The sequence below is a fragment of the Apodemus sylvaticus genome, chromosome 21 (assembly GCF_947179515.1).
Source record: "Apodemus sylvaticus chromosome 21, mApoSyl1.1, whole genome shotgun sequence".
NCBI classification, from domain to species: domain Eukaryota; kingdom Metazoa; phylum Chordata; class Mammalia; order Rodentia; family Muridae; genus Apodemus; species Apodemus sylvaticus.
This window is the reverse complement of record NC_067492.1, coordinates 44,859,633-44,875,241: the sequence shown is the minus strand read 5'-3', so window position 1 is coordinate 44,875,241 and position 15,609 is coordinate 44,859,633. Positions and strand designations below refer to the sequence as shown.

General features: G+C 47.6%; 1 protein-coding gene across 1 annotated transcript in view; it reads left to right on the top strand.

Annotated features, from left to right (window-relative positions):
* Gpt2 (glutamic--pyruvic transaminase 2) overlaps nucleotides 1–13,191 on the top strand; it is a 32,919-nt gene extending 19,728 nt beyond the window's left edge. Inside the window, exons 7-12 of the mRNA XM_052166881.1 lie at nucleotides 2,315–2,394; nucleotides 3,749–3,885; nucleotides 5,413–5,587; nucleotides 7,294–7,449; nucleotides 9,160–9,272; nucleotides 11,185–13,191. Coding sequence (XP_052022841.1) covers nucleotides 2,315–2,394; nucleotides 3,749–3,885; nucleotides 5,413–5,587; nucleotides 7,294–7,449; nucleotides 9,160–9,272; nucleotides 11,185–11,275 — 752 coding nt within the window. The 3' untranslated portion in view covers nucleotides 11,276–13,191. The remainder of the gene's footprint in view (nucleotides 1–2,314; nucleotides 2,395–3,748; nucleotides 3,886–5,412; nucleotides 5,588–7,293; nucleotides 7,450–9,159; nucleotides 9,273–11,184) is intronic.
* Nucleotides 13,192–15,609: the final 2,418 nt, after the last annotated feature.

The following is a 15,609-nucleotide window of genomic DNA, read 5'->3' as shown; positions in this document are numbered from 1 at the left end:
GCAACTCCAGGTATTGCTCACCAGATGAAACCTTAGAATACACCGTCTGGGTTCTCATGAGAGCGTAGGTCAGGACCTCGCTGGCCCATCTCGGAACAAGTCGAACCCCTGGGACTCTGCTGAGACAGCTCTTTTACTCATTCCCTTAGAAGTCCTCCTTAGGTTAGCCTCGAACTTGCGACCTTCCTGCTTCAGCATACCAAGTGCTTGGGTTAGAGGTGTGTGTCACTGGGGATTAGGCAGGAGGGCCGTTTCTTTTTTCTGCGGCTGGGGTGTTCTCCCAGGACAGCTGTGGTATGTTTCAGGAAAGAGAGGTGTAGTCACAGATGTTTCTGTCAGTGTATAGGGAGTTTCTTAGGCCCGTCTTCTGGTTTGGCCATTAGGCACATCTCTCTAGCATTTCAGGCCTGTATCAAAGCTGTCTTATGTCTCCTCAAACTGGGCATAGCCTGGCCCCTATAAAGCCATATATGACTCTGTCTTATTCTCTCAACTATTCATGTTCGTCTCTTTGGTGTCTTCATGTGCAGTGATTGCTAAGTCCCAAGCTTGGGAAAGCTTAAGCTTGTCTCCATCTATCTGTCTGTCTATCTATCTATCTATCTATCTATCTATCTATCTATCCATCCATCCAGCTATCCATCTATCTATTTGTTTTTTGTTTTGGTTTTTTTTTTGAGGCAGGGTTTCTCTGTGTAGCCCTGGCTGTCCTGGAACTCACTCTGTAGACCAGGCTGGCCTTGAACTCAAATCCACCTGCCTCTGCCTCCCAAGTGCTGGGATTATAGGCGTGTGCCACCACCGCCCGGCCTTTGTCTTTATTTTCAAGTGTGCATCGTGTATAGCAGTGGAATTTTTGTATCTTTTCCCACTCCTTTTCCTCTACCAGGTTGAAGGGAGGTTTTCAAGACTTTGGTCCTTCAGCTCCCCTTTGTGTTCGCCTTTGCATTGTGTGAATGTGGTTTGGTATATTTTAGTGCTCACATCTCTGCTTGTATTCCAGTCGGATATAGTTAGGAGATTACGAGACCCCACCAAGGGTTTGCAGGCTGCATCGACCCACAAACTGGGCAGCCCCTGTCTGCAAGAGTAGTGCTGATTCCATGTAGAAGTTAAGTTCTGTCACTCCCAAAGCCCCATCTTGCTTCTTACAAAGTCTGGCTGGGGCTTGATGGCCAAAGAAACTTCAGTCCCTTATTTAAGCAATTGGTTTAGTTTCCCTTAAGAAGGTGAAAATCCTGACTGAATCATTTTAAGATACACTTCTATATTTTTATAGTCATTTTCATATCATTCTGTAGATAAATATATAGACATTTTTTCTTTTTAGCCAGAAAGGTAACATTCTACATGCTTTTCTCCATTATGATGTCCACACATGCAGAAATTATTCATGTGTGTATGTCTATAGTTGTGCATATTGCGTAACATACACATATGCTGTACACACAATAAAGAAATCAGCAAGCCTGACTGAGCATGCCAGACCTTCCTGGTGTCGCACTCAAAGCCAGTGGAAAACACGGGGAAGCCCCACTCCCACCTTCCTACCCTTCGCTCTCTGTCCCAGTGGTGTGCCTGCAGGCTGTGGACTCAGCATCTTGCTGCCTGAAGCCATTCTCTGACATGGGTAATGGGTGTGTCTTCCCTGCCGGTGTCGAGGCAGTCCCTGAAAAAGCCGAGAACAGCAGTGTGCTCTCTCAGTGTGCAGAAGCAGCTGGCCGGAGATAGCAGCCCGGCTCATTCATTCCGCGTTCTGCAAGCACTGATTTGAGCACTCAGGGTAGATGATGAGCTGGGATTAGCTCGTCGCTTCCTTGTGGGCGTGTGCATCTGCCTTTCTGGGAAGACATCCATGGCTTTTCTTCAGTAGCTCCAGCTCAGTTACCATATCAACCAGTACAGTTTTCCACATTGCTTGCTGCTGGTGCGTAGTCTAGGAGAGGTAGGGACCCGATGAACTCCACTCTGTCAGTTTTATTTCCCTGCTCACTGTGACACTTCCACGCCTTCTGTCCTCCAGAGAAGACACACATCATGCACACATGTGCACACCACAGCTGTAAGGATGATGGAAAAGTTAGGTGTGAAAGGCCGTCCCTTCCCCATGCCTGACTTCTTAGCATGGGACCAGAGAGGAGCCTGTAGCCATGACTGGAGCCCGGCTTGGCTGCTGTGCCAAGCAAGTAGGAGAATGGTCTCCTGAGACCTTCAGGGAACTTAGGACACCCAAGTGATTTGGGTGGGAGTATTACTTGGGGACAACTTATATAGCATTACAACCTACATTTTGGTTTTCTTGGGGATTTTGTAGGCCAGGTACAAAGCAGAAAGTGCATAGAAGATGTGATTCACTTTGCCTGGGAAGAGAAGCTTTTTCTCCTGGCTGATGAGGTAAGAGCAGTCCCAGAGATTGGTGGGTAAGTCCAGAGAGGGAGGGGCAAGCCCTCTCGTATAGGGGAAAGTTATTATTAAGCAGGTCTGATTATTCTATAGCCAGAGAGAACTTTCTAGGCAGAGTGATTCTGGGCAAGCAAAGGTGAGGATGTTCATCCTTACCCTGTGAATTTGGGACATAAATTATTTCTCTTTTGGTTCGGACTCTAGTTGTACACACACACACACACACACACACACACACACACTGTATATCTGGGAGACTGAGAATTTACTATGTAACCCAGGCTACCCTAGAACTGTATAGCCTAGGCTGGCTTTAAATTCACAGCAATCCTCCTGCTTTAGCCTCACAGTGTTGAGAGACTAAGGTGCAGTGAGTCCCGGTCTTCCGTCTTGTTTACTCTCCAGCATCTCATCTGTGAGCCTGTGAGGATCTCAGGTCTATAACTGTAACTTCTCGAATGCCAATCACGAGGCCTGGGCTTCCCATTCTTTGTCTGATTTGGAAGAAACTGCGAGTCTATCGTGGCCCGCTGATGCCTTCCCTTCACTTCAGCGTCTATCTTTTCCTGTCTCTTTAAGCACCCTGCTCCGTTACCGCATTTAAATTGCCATGGGTAATCATGGATCTAAAAACCTTACATTCTAGAGAAAAAGAAAGAGGCATCAGTGAGACCTGGGGATTCCCTCTGAAGGCGTACTGACCACCCCACTGGTCTGCAAGGAGGGCAGGGCCTCTGACTGCCCCACTGATCCAGACAGCCAGCTTCCCTGAGTGTGGAACGGGCGGGTGGTGTTTCTAGTCTGTGGGTGCTAGATCTAGAGACAGGGAAGTGTGGGGGTGTGCTCTGGCAAAAAGAGCAGAGACAAACCAGGCAAGTGGCATAAAGGACATCCCACAGGGTTCACCCCAGAACAGAGGGCAGATGACAGGAAGCTGCTCCCACTAATGGAGGAACAAACAATGCTTTAGGAGAAAAAAAATTGTTTGGGAGTGTGGATGTCCCTGGCGTCACCATTGGCCTGATGCCTTAGACAGGCTAGAAATGGGTAAATGTAGAAGTCAGGGAAGCTTCTAAGCTGTCTTAGGATCCAGTCTGAGGCTTTTCTCTTGCTTGTTCTAGAAGGTTCCTTCAGACACCTTCTGGCTTATCTGTGGAAATAGCATTTGGAAGTGGGGTTGGCAGGTTCTTTCAAGGCTGGACTTTGTGACCTTCCCCCGACAACAGGCCAACTCTGTACCTACATACCTGTCTTGGGTGTAGACTGTTGGCTACTCTTAGCCACAGCCTTTGTTTGTTCAGGCCTTCCAGAAGACCTCATCAGAACTGTCCTGTTTCCCCTGCAGGTATACCAGGACAACGTGTACTCTCCGGACTGCAGATTCCACTCCTTTAAGAAAGTGCTTTACCAGATGGGGCAGGAATATTCCAGCAATGTGGAACTTGCCTCCTTCCACTCCACCTCCAAGGGCTACATGGGCGAGTATGTCGGCCGCTACTCCTCTGCCACTCCTCTGCGGAGTCCCAGCGCTTGCCCCCTCCTCTCTGCCCACTGCTCTGCCCTGCCTGTGGTCCGCCCATAGGGTTAGAAAGCATGCGTCATCACTTGCTGCGGGTGCAAGAATCAGGAGATGGGCTGCATCTCTCTGGCAGATCTAGTGGTGTAAGAACCATCCTTGTGCAGAGGCTGAAGGGAAATGCAGCCATGCTCGAAAGAAACCAGACTGAGGATAAGGGATGGGGATGAACCAGGTTCCATAGCAGCTCTAAGTCTGGGATCTTCTGCTCTAACATCTCCTGAAGTCTGAGGGCCCAGGAAGAGAGAAGTTAGACCAAGCTCTGTGCCCAAGGCTGCCTTAGCACTGGGGCGCTTATAAGACCAATATTTGGGGCCCATATTTGTGACTAGTATTTACTGAGCACATGCCCCGAGTTTGCAGAACTGAGGACTCTGCTGTCACAAAGCCACTATGTTACCAAGGAGTAAAGAACTAGGCCAAGAGAAAACCATGTGGCATGTGGACAACTGAGGTTAGAGAAGAGGTAGGACTGCCAGAAGGTGGGACGGGAGTAGGAAGGGAGGCATTTAGGAGAACATTCTAGACCAAAGGAATAGCATATGAAACTTGAAGAAATGTTTTGGTTAGGTCAAGGGAGCTGTATTCTTACATTGTTCTTGGCTTAATTTGATGTGGATAAAGTGTATGAGTTAGGTTTTAGGGAAAGCAGCTATAACAAAATGGCCCAAAAGTATAGAGGCTCAAAAAGGGTGACAGTATATCTTAGTCAGGGTTTCTACTCCTGCACAAACATCATGACCAAGAAGCAAGTTGGGGAGGAAAGGGTTTATTTAGCTCACACTTCTGCAATTGCTGTTCATCACAAAAGGAAGTCAGGACTGGAACTCAAGCAGGTCAGGAAGCAGGAGCTGATGCAGAAGCCATGGAGGGATGTTCCTTACTGGCTTGCTTCCCCTGGCTCGCTCAGCCTGCTCTCTTATAGAACCCAAGAATACCAGCCCAAAGGTGGTACCACCCACAAGGGGCCCTCCCCACTTGATCACTAACTGAGAAAATGCCCCACAGCTGGATCTCATGGAGGCACTTCCCCCAACTGAAGCTCCTTTCTCTGTGATAACTCCAGCCTGTGTCAAGTTGACACACAAAACCAACCAGTACACAATATATCTTTTTTTGACATAATGATTCAAAGATTCTAGGAAGGCATAGCCGGGCTCCTGGAGATCATTTAAGAACTGTGGCTTGTGAGTCCGCTTCGTCAACATGTAGTACCCACCGGTCAAACAAGAGGGGAAAAGAAGAAAGAGTCCTGGCTTCTCCTCGTAGGAGAGTGACGTTGTAGTATTACCTGTTCACCTACCACTGGCAAGAACTCAGCCACAGCTGCCCGCTGGGTATCGAGGGTGTGGTGTTATAGATCTGGTGTCCAAACTGCATTTGTGAGGTCTTCCTATAACTGGCGGATGTGTTCCTTCTACTCACCTCTCCAGGTGTGGCTACAGAGGGGGCTACATGGAGGTGATCAATTTGCACCCTGAGATCAAAGGCCAGCTGGTAAAGCTGCTCTCCGTTCGCCTCTGTCCACCAGTGTCTGGTCAGGCCGCCATGGACATTGTTGTGAATCCACCGGTGCCGGGAGAGGAGTCCTTTGAGCAGTTCAGCAGGGTAAGTCTGCCTGGCCTGTGTCCGTCGCTGCTATTGTCAGGGTCAAGGTAAACGAACAGCCACCACTCCGTGGGCCACGCACCTGATGGTGTGTCAGGGTGTGTCCATCCACGGCCATCGTTCAAGGGGCCGCCATAATGTCTCGGTTGTTGAACCACCCTCACGAGTTAAGCCTGAAGGTGCAACAGAGAGAGAGAGAGAGAGAGAGAGAGAGAGAGAGAGAGAGAGAGAGAGAGAGGGATGCAGTAGTTTGGAAGTGGAAAGATTTCCTGTGTGAGTGAATGGACTCTTCTTTCTCACTGTGAGCATCGTAAGGGGCAGGGTTCCAGGAGGAGAGCCCTGTCTTGCAGAGATTTTTTTTTTATTACTAACCTGAAAAGAAGGGGAAGTAACTAGGCGTCACAGCATCAATGTGAAAAAGCGCAACAAAACAGTTTAGATTGTAGAATCTAAAAGTCAGTTCCCAGATGTATGTAGGCTTCTCTCTCTCTCTCTCTCTCTCTATGTCCTCTCTTTCCCCCTCCCTCTCCCCTCCCTCTCTCCCTCCCCTGCCTCTGGGGAGGGGTGCATAGAGGGAGGTTGGCTTGTTTGTTTTTTTTGGACACAAGGTTTCGTAGCTAAACTATTTTTTAATTTAAGATCCTCCTGCTTCCGCCTCCTAAAGGTTCCGATTACAGGCGTGCCTACAACGCTCCTCCCTCCTCTCTTTCACCCCTCTTCCTCCTCTTTTTTGTAGTAAAATACAAACAACTAAACTTTTTTTTCTCATAATATATACTTCTATCCTGCTGTAGTGAACGCCTTTAATCTTAGCACTCAGAAGGCAGAAGCAGGAGAACCTCTGTGAGTTTGAGACCAGCCTGGTTTACATAGTAAGTTCCATGATAGCCAGAGCTATTCAGAGAGACCTTGTACAGACAGACGACAGACACACAGACAGCTGTTCCATTAAGGAAAGCCATTCAGATTGTTGTACACCCCTCTCCCATCCCATCCATCTCAAGAACTTTTCCATTATCCCTAGTTGACACTTGAGACCTAGTAAATACATAGTTCTCCATTCAACTATTTCCTCAGTTCTTAGCTGCCAGCATTCTACTCTGTCCCTATGAATTCCCCTATGACATGTATGTATAGGTGGAATCATACAATGCGTGTGCTTCCGTGACTTGCTTAGTCCACTTGGCACAGTATCCCCCAGGTTATCCCTGTGGGGGCTGCCCTCTTTGGGATTGAAGGCTAGGTCATAGGTTACTGCATTTTGTTTATCTTCTCATCCGCAGCCCTCGCCCTGTACAAGAGGGACTTGCAGAAATCCCGACTGATTCTGTTCCCGCTTTGGATGCTTGTCCAGATCTGGGACTGTTGCTGACTCTGCTCGGCCTGAGTCTGTATCCATATACACCACACTGACAGAGAATACAAAGGGATAATCCCTTGATGACATGACGGGGCTGGTCTCCAGAGGCACTCGTGACTCTCTCAGAAGTGTTTCTAGGGTATTCCACCCAGGGCCAGGGCCAGGGACTGATGGATGAAAACAATCTCTGTAGAAAGATCTGTCTGCGTGTCTCTGCCTACCTGCTCCTCCTACCCATTTACAATGTTTATTACATGCAACTCCTTTTCTGTCAATCTGTTTGTAGAGAACAGCATTTGTAGCCTTGTCTAGAATCATTGATACCTGTGCTTTCTATCATCATCAGGAAAAAGAATTCGTCCTTGGTAATCTGGCCAAAAAAGCAAAGCTGACAGAAGATCTGTTTAACCAAGTCCCGGGGATTCAGTGCAACCCCTTGCAAGGAGCCATGTATGCATTCCCTCGGATTCTCATTCCTGCCAAGGCTGTGGAGGCAGCTCAGGTCAGAGCGGAGGGCTGGCTGTCTTCCTGGATTCACTGGAGCTGTCTTGGACATGGTTGGCTTTTTGCTTTGATGAGCCGTGGTGCTGACCTTAGGAGTTCTGAACTCTATGAGCCTCCTGGATAGAAGCAGTTTGCCGTGTGATAGCTCCTTAGAGCCCCAGCTGCAGCAGAGTATGGTGGTAATAGAGCAAGCAAGAGGCTAGCCCCAAGTGAGAGTCCAGGGTGGGCCTCCACGGTGCTGCTCTTGGAGCGGAGGCATTGCTCAGCCGTTGAGATGCTTGCTGCTTGCAGAAGATGAACCTGGCCTTCTGCACCTACATGGTCACTCACAGCCGTCACAGCTCCAGCTCTAGGGGAACCAAGCCCTCATTCTGTTTGCAAGGACACTGGGCATGCATGTAGAACACAGGCATACAAGCAGGCAAAACACTCATACACAAAATAAATAACCATTAAAATAGCAAGACGTACTGACTCTGCAGGGCAGGACCCAACAGGAGTCTGATGCTGATGTCGGAGAAGCAATGAGAGTCCTCACCTCCCCCAGATATCGCCTCCTGCAATAGTGATTCCTAAGCTTGAGTATTCACAGTAGATGCCTTGGGTTTGGTTTACTGAGTCTTTGGGGGAGCTGAGAGCCTGCACTTCCGGGTCCTCACATGCTATTGCAGACCTTACTTTGAAGCTCAAGGGAAAGTCATATGTCTGACAGTAGCACGCTCATCCTACCCTGGAGTACCTGAATACCTCCTTAGACACTAGGGATCCAGCCCCACCCCCACCCCCAGATGTCCAGAATTGGACTCCCCCTTGCCAGAGCCTGGGAATCTGAGAGGGATTGTTGTATAACCTACTCTATCTGATGCTGTTTTCATTGCTGTGACCAAACACCTGAAAGGTACAATGTAAGAGAGAAGTGATTTCTCTTGGCTCCTGGGTTATGGGTGTGGCCCTCTGGTGGGAAGATGTGAGTCACTTGAGGCTGAGGCAGAAGCACAAGGCTGCTTGCTTACCTCTGGGTAAGCGAGGGTCGAGACGCAGAGGAACAGGAAGCCAGCGCCCGCCGGTTTGTCTTCTCCTTAGGTCCCAGCCGATGGGCACAGTCTCCATTTCCTCTGGAAATGCCTTCAGCCATGTGGTTACAAGTGTGCCTCCCTAATGCCCGAGTCCTTTCTAATCCAATTGGGTTAGCTTTCTTAGCCATCATTAGCACTGTCATCCGTGGCTCCGAGGCTTAGCTCCCGAAAGCCCCTACTGGCTTTAGATCCCAGGGCCCTGCTTTCACATCATTTGCGTGACTTGGCACGTAGACATCTGCAGTCAGTGCCTGTTGAACAGTTGCTGCGATGGGGATGGAAATCCTGGGACCCTTGAAAGAAGATCAAGGGTGTCACAGCCCCTGGCTCTGCAGGCAGGGAAGGGAGAAGGGGGTCTGTCACAGAAAAGAGGCACAGGCACTCTGCATTTTGGTTCTATCTGGTATTGATCCCTTCACCCCAAGTGGGGTCTTACTTTATATTTATAGCCCAGGTGAGACCCCCACTGTGTAGCTCAGGCTAGCCCTGAATTCAAGGCACACTTTGTTTAAGCGCCTTCAAGTGCTATGATTGTATAAATCGAAACCCGCGCTATTTTAGTTTGGATTTTAATATGTGCAGGCCTCGTGTATAGCCAGGCATGAATCTCAAGTTCTGTCCTCTTCCCACAGTCCCATAAAATGGCTCCAGACATGTTTTACTGCATGAAACTCCTGGAGGAGACTGGTATCTGCGTCGTGCCTGGCAGTGGCTTTGGGCAGCGAGAAGGCACTCACCACTTCAGGTACCATAGGGGGTGGGTGGTGGTGGTCCCTTGGGTTCTTGCTTAAGAGACTGCAGGGTGTGAGCTTCTCTTCTCCTTGAGGGGCTCTCATCATGGCAAGCTCAGACCCTCTGTCAGAAAATAAGCTAAACAGGGTGCTTCACAGCCCCTCTAAGTATTCCGGGGCTGTCCTGCCTCTCTGCTGTGTCCTGTCCCTCTCACACTCCTTGCTTCTGAATGCACAGGGCAAAGCCGGTGCCTTGGTTCGACTTCTGTTACCATCATAAAGAGCATGTCTAAAGCAGCCTGGGAAGGAAGGTGTTTATGTGGCTTATGGGTTGCCGTCCTCACTCAGGGAAAAGCCGAGGCAGGAAGCTGAAGGCAGGGCCCGAGACAGAACACAGAGGAACACTGCATGGCTTGCTCTCCATGGCTTGCTCAGCCTGCTTTCGTATGTGATCCAGGACATCTGTCCTAGGGTGGCACCACCCATGGTGGCCTGGGTCCTTCCGCATCAATCATTAATCAAGAAAAGCCCCCACAAACTTGTCTATAGGCTAATCAGATGGATGGAGTTATTTTCTTGAGTGAAATTCTTCCCAGATAAACCTAGCTTGTGTCAAGTTGACAGAAAAGCCAACCAGGACAGCCTGGCACAGAACAGGTGTTCTGTGGCTCCTTGGCTGAACTACGGGCCATGATACTATCCTGGGCCCCAAAGCCTCTTAAGGTACCACACTGAATTACAGAATGGCAGAATTAGGTTCGCAAGCAAGAGGCTGTTTACAGCCACGCCTTGTCCAGCCCTGTACAGGTGGACACACGGATTCCCAGAGTTGTTAGGACATTCCCAACTGTTCCTCACTGAGGCCAGCTGTTCAGAACACGGTTATTTCTTCACAGTTCCTGCGGCAGTGTCTCTTGTAGCAGATGCTAAAAAAAGATTTGTCATGAGTTGCTGACGTCTAGAGCCAAGTCTTTGCACAGTCAAAGATATGGCTTGTGTCCTCGGACTTCTAACTGCTTTCCTGGCCCTTTTTCCTTGTATCCTTGGCCAGGTTCTCTGCTGCGATTCATGAGTCATCTGAAGTGGAAAGCTGGGGTTGCAGTGAGGTAGCCCAGTGAGGTCCTGGCTTCCATGCCGAGCACATCACCAAAAGTGTAGTTGAGTTGGGAAGACTGTTGTCAGGACTAGAGAGGGGTGACTTTTGCGGGAACTAACTGAAAATGTCTTTGAAGTGAAACTTGTTATTGTCAGAAACTGAATATTGGGACACACACATATGTGCCTGCATGCACATGTGTGCACACACACACACACACACAGAGAGAGATTCCTGAAAGAAAGGCTAACAGTCATGTTCTAGGATTAGACTATAGTTTGACCACATGCTTGAAGCCCTAAATTCAGTCCCTAGCACCACAAAACAGGAAGGAAAAAAAAAGTCATGTTCTAGAATGTACTGCTGGAGCCATGTGTGGTGGGGCATGTCTGTAATGCAAGCACTTTAAGAAGCTGAGGCAGAACGACTATGACCTCAAGGCCAGCCTGAGCATCAGGGCGAGTTCCAGACAGCTAGTGCCACGTGAAACCCTGTTTTATAAAAGAGGAAGAAAAGAGAAAGAAAAGAGGGGCAGAGGCAGGTAGATCTCTGTGAGTTCAAAGCCAGTCTGGTCTACATAGCAAGTTCTAGGACAGCTGGGGCTATACAGAGAGACCCTGTCTTAAATATACAAACAGCAACAGCGACAATGCCATGATGCTGCCCTCTGTGGTAATGAAAAATACATTTTGGTGACTCAAACTATGGTTTATTTCTTTAGTAGACAGGTCTGAGTGGTAGAAATGTGTATAGACAATGGCATTTTGTGTTGGGTGCTATTGGATTCTTCCTGTGAACAGCCAGGCTGATGTCGGTCTCTTTCCTGACAGAATGACAATTCTCCCTCCGGTGGAAAAACTGAAGACAGTGCTCCATAAGGTGAAAGACTTTCACCTGAAGTTCCTGGAGAAGTACTCATGAGGATGCCTCAGGCGCCAGAGCGAGGCCCCTCCTCGGGTCTCCGTCCCAATACCACCCAGGCCTTCCTCATGGACTCTGCCTCAGACCTCATACAGGTCACCAACCCTGGTCATCATCATTTTCCCAAGGAGACTTCTTTCTTTGTGCCTTGATGTTTGAGAGTTCTTCTGAGCAAACAGTGATTTTGCAATGTCTTGCAGGCCCTGTATTGTTTGTTGTTTTTTGTTTTGTTTTGTTTTGTTTTTTAAAACACAACCAAAAGTAGAGTCAACCTGCTTGGCAGATGTTCCTGGGATTCTCTGAATCACTGTTCTGTTTGCAAAGTTCCTTTGGGTCTTAAGCAGCCAGGGTACATTTAAACAAGATATGTCAGACCTGGAGAGACAAGTGTGTGTTGGGAAATATGTGACTTAACATGATAAGGGCTGGGAATCCAGAAATCAACAGTGAGACCCATGAAATAAAACCCTTACCAGTATGAAAATGTAGCATTTTTAGACAGTAAACCTGCAAATCTAGTGAGGACTCAGAGAAAGCTGGTCATTCTGTCTGGAGATAGGCAGTGCATCACAGACAAGAGTATGGAAGTCAATAGCAGGACAGGGGTCAGGCACATCAGAGACCCGGTTAGATTGCACTACCTGTAACAGTTGACTCTGGGTTTGGCTGAGCCTTTATGCATACCATCTCCCTCTGCTGGAGACAGCAGGGATAGGCAAGGGCTGAAAATGGAGGTGATCTTTTACCAGGCCCTGACAGTTGTTTTAATTGTTTCAAAGTGAATTTGATTTGTTCTGTAACTAACTGATCACGGTGCCTGGTTACACTGGCTGCCAAGGAGTGGGCGCAATCTGATTCAGTGTTTTCACATCAGTTTCCTGCCTCCCTCCCTGATACATAGGCAGCATCCTTTGTCATTAGCCATCCCTGTGTGTCACAAAGTAACAAACAGCCACCAAGCAAGTATACTTCTTGAATTAGCACACCTGGGTGGCCCACGTGCAACCAAGGAAACAGATGCTACAGGGAGCTCCAGGCCAAGTTTCCCTCCCGATCTCTTAACTGTCTCCATTCTTCAGTGAGATGGAGAAAAACTAGGGGGTAGCTCTAGCACAGGGGCCTGGGGGCTTGAGCCAGAGGGAGAAAGATGTGAGGGCTGTAGAGTGAGGCTGAAATCCGCCTCCTGCCCTATGACTCCACACTGCAGGGGTTGGATTTTAAAAAAGAACTTCAAGTTGTTAACACTCACAAGCATTACATTACTGTGAAGGAAGTACACATCCATTACATCCATAACAGGATGTAATCTTCTACAACCTTTCCTTTAAAGGCTGAAAAAGTAGCATGTGTGCTTGCTAGGCGTATAACCCAGATATGCTCCAGAGTTCTGAGATTCTTCCATGAAAGGTTAACTAGAGCCTAGTATATTTTTTATATTTTTGTAACAATTGGCTTTTTTCATTGGGGGGGGGGTGGAGGTGGAAGGGTTAGTATTTATAGTCCTAACAAGTCCAATAATTTTTATAAGTGTCTTCAGATTATAAAATAATCCTCCAAATTTTGCAATGTTTACATGTTTTTTTTTAAGATGACAAATATGCTTGATTTGCTTTTTAAATAAAAGTTTAGCTGTTCTAAGAGATTAACTTCAAGTAGGATTGCTGGTTATGGTAGTCTGGATTTTCTACAGGTTCTGTTCCCATGCCTCTTCCGTTCCAGCATCAATCGAGCGGTGTGTGGGCGGGGCTGTGGGAGCTGGCCAGGCTGGACCTGGACAGCCACGCCTCAGAGAATTGCGTCCATTTGATTGTGAGCAGGCACAGGCCTGCGTGCAGCTTACCATTCTGCGTTCTTCCACCTCCTTGTAATAGCCGTGCTGGGAAGCTCTGAACAATAAAATACTCCCAGAGTGGTGACGGATCAGCTTGGTCAATAAAAACTCAAAGTTGTTTGGGCTGAGTACGGTGGCATACACTTTAATCCCAGCACTGGGGAGGCAGAGGCAGACTGGTGTCTGCGAGTTTGAGTCCTGTCTGATTTATATAATAAGACCTGGTCACAACAAAATTGAAAACAATAACAGAAGCAATAAATGGTTGAGTGGATGTCACTAGTTATCTGTCTGTGTATGCATGCGTATTTGCATATATTTTAATATCTCATATATTTAATATATTTTATATATGCATAAATATGTTTTATAGGAACATATATAGATATGTGTTCCTGAACAGTAAATGTGCCTAAATATCACAAACTCTAACCAACAGCTTCTGCTTCTTTTTTTTTTTTTCTTTTATTAGATATTTTATTTACTTTTCAAATGTTATCCCCTTTCCTGGTTTCCCCTCTGGAAACCTGCTATCCCATCTCCCCTCACCCTGCTTCCATGAGGGTGCTCCCCCACCCAACCACCCACCCCTGCCTTCCTTACACTGGGGCATCAAGCCTTCACAGGACCAAGGGCCCGACAAGGCTATCCTCTGCTACATAGGCAGCTGGAGCCGTGGGTCCCTCCATGTGTACTCTTTGGTTGGTGGTTTAGTCCCTAGGAGCTCTAGGGGTCTGGTTGGTTGATATTGTTCTTCCTAAGGAGTTACCACCCCTTCAGCTCCTTCAGTCCTTTCTCTAACTCTTCCATTGGGGACCCAGCTAATGCTTCTTAAGGTCTGACCCTAAAGACAGGGAGTTGCTGAGTTGGAGAAGCTTCGGGGGTCTTTTGTTTCTATTTTTGTTTTGACACTGTGGCTTGCTATCTGGCTGCCTAGTATAATAGTACATATGCGGCCGAGCAGTGGTGCGCACACCTGTAATCCCAGCACTCTGGGAGGCAGAGGCGGGCGGATTTCTGAGTTCAAGGACAGCCAGGGCTACACAGAGAAACCCTGTCTCCAAAAAGCCAAATAAAAAAATCCAATAGTACATGCACACCCTAGGCTGACTTTAAACTCACTGTGTAGTCTGAGAATGACCTTGAATTCCTGAGGCTCCTGCCTTTACATTCTACACTGGAATTATGACATGTGCCACCATTTCCTGCTCTAGCAAGATGTCACAACTAATGTGGACCTTTGCTTTCTGCTGGCAGTGAAATAAGAAGAGATTAAGTCTTTATAAGGCCGGATAGATGGGGATCAGAGCTGGAGAAGCCATGGGTCAAGTTGTGTCTATATAAGACCTTGTATTGATTTTACCCAGTTTTCCCATTCTACTTTGTTTTGAAATATGGCTTCCAAATTTAAAATTCTTTAAAACTATGCCTTCTATATCTTTATTAAAATTTAGAAAGTATGCAAAGAAAAATAACTAGGACTCAAACTAGGAATCATTAAGAACCCACTCAACAGAGTTTAAGCAAAGAAACTGACTATCCTGTGTAAGTTGTAGAGAAACGGACTCCGTTTCTAATGTTTGCTCTGGCAGAGAGGTTGCCTCCCCACTGCACATATAAAATCTCATGGTCCCACGTGTCCTTCCCGAGCCAGCTTTTACGGCTTGTGAGAAGAGGGTGCTTTGCAGGACAAGGGGACACTGAGTACAGAGGAGGTGGGAATGACTGTTAGGATCACCAGCCTTGCTGAGTAACAGTGAACCAGAAGAAACTCCCCATCGAAAAGGGGCTGGGGCGGTGCTATGCTAACAAACCTCATTTGCCACAGGCCACTTTAGTGTGTGGATGGAGGAATGTATGTTCAAGGAAAGTGTGTGTGTGTGTGTGTGTGTGTGTGAGTGTGTGTGTGTGTGTGTGTGTGAGTGTACGTGTGCCCACATGAGTACAGGAGCTCACAGAGGTCAGCGGCATCACAACCCCTGGAGCTGGAGTTGTGTAGTGAGCTGTTTGTGGGAGTCACAGCTAGTTGGTAGCTAAGTGGACAGAGAAATGATCTCTATCTTCCTTCACAGGAGCCCACATAGGAATACATACCAACTATCTAGGGGGTAAATAATATTTCGTTGTACAATTGAGTGTATTAAATACAGATCAGAAACTGCAGATGTTATTCGTTGGGTAAGGGTAGAATGTTGAGATGGTCTCACTGTGCAGTCCTGGTCGGCTTTGAAGAGAGTTTATTTGGGCTCACAGTTTAAGGGCACGTGCAGGAGCCACACAGCAGGATCTTGAGGGAACAACTGTTCACCCAGATGAATGCTTGTCCTGAGCTCACGTTCTCTTTTTCACTCAGTGTGGGACCTCCCACCCCAGAATGGTATTTCCCATATTCAGGGTGTGTCTTCCTCTCTCAAATAACCTAACAAATACTTATTGCCATAGTGCTTCTAAATCCTACCAGTTGTCAATCAGGCTTAACCAAAGCACTGAGTGTGAGGAGTAT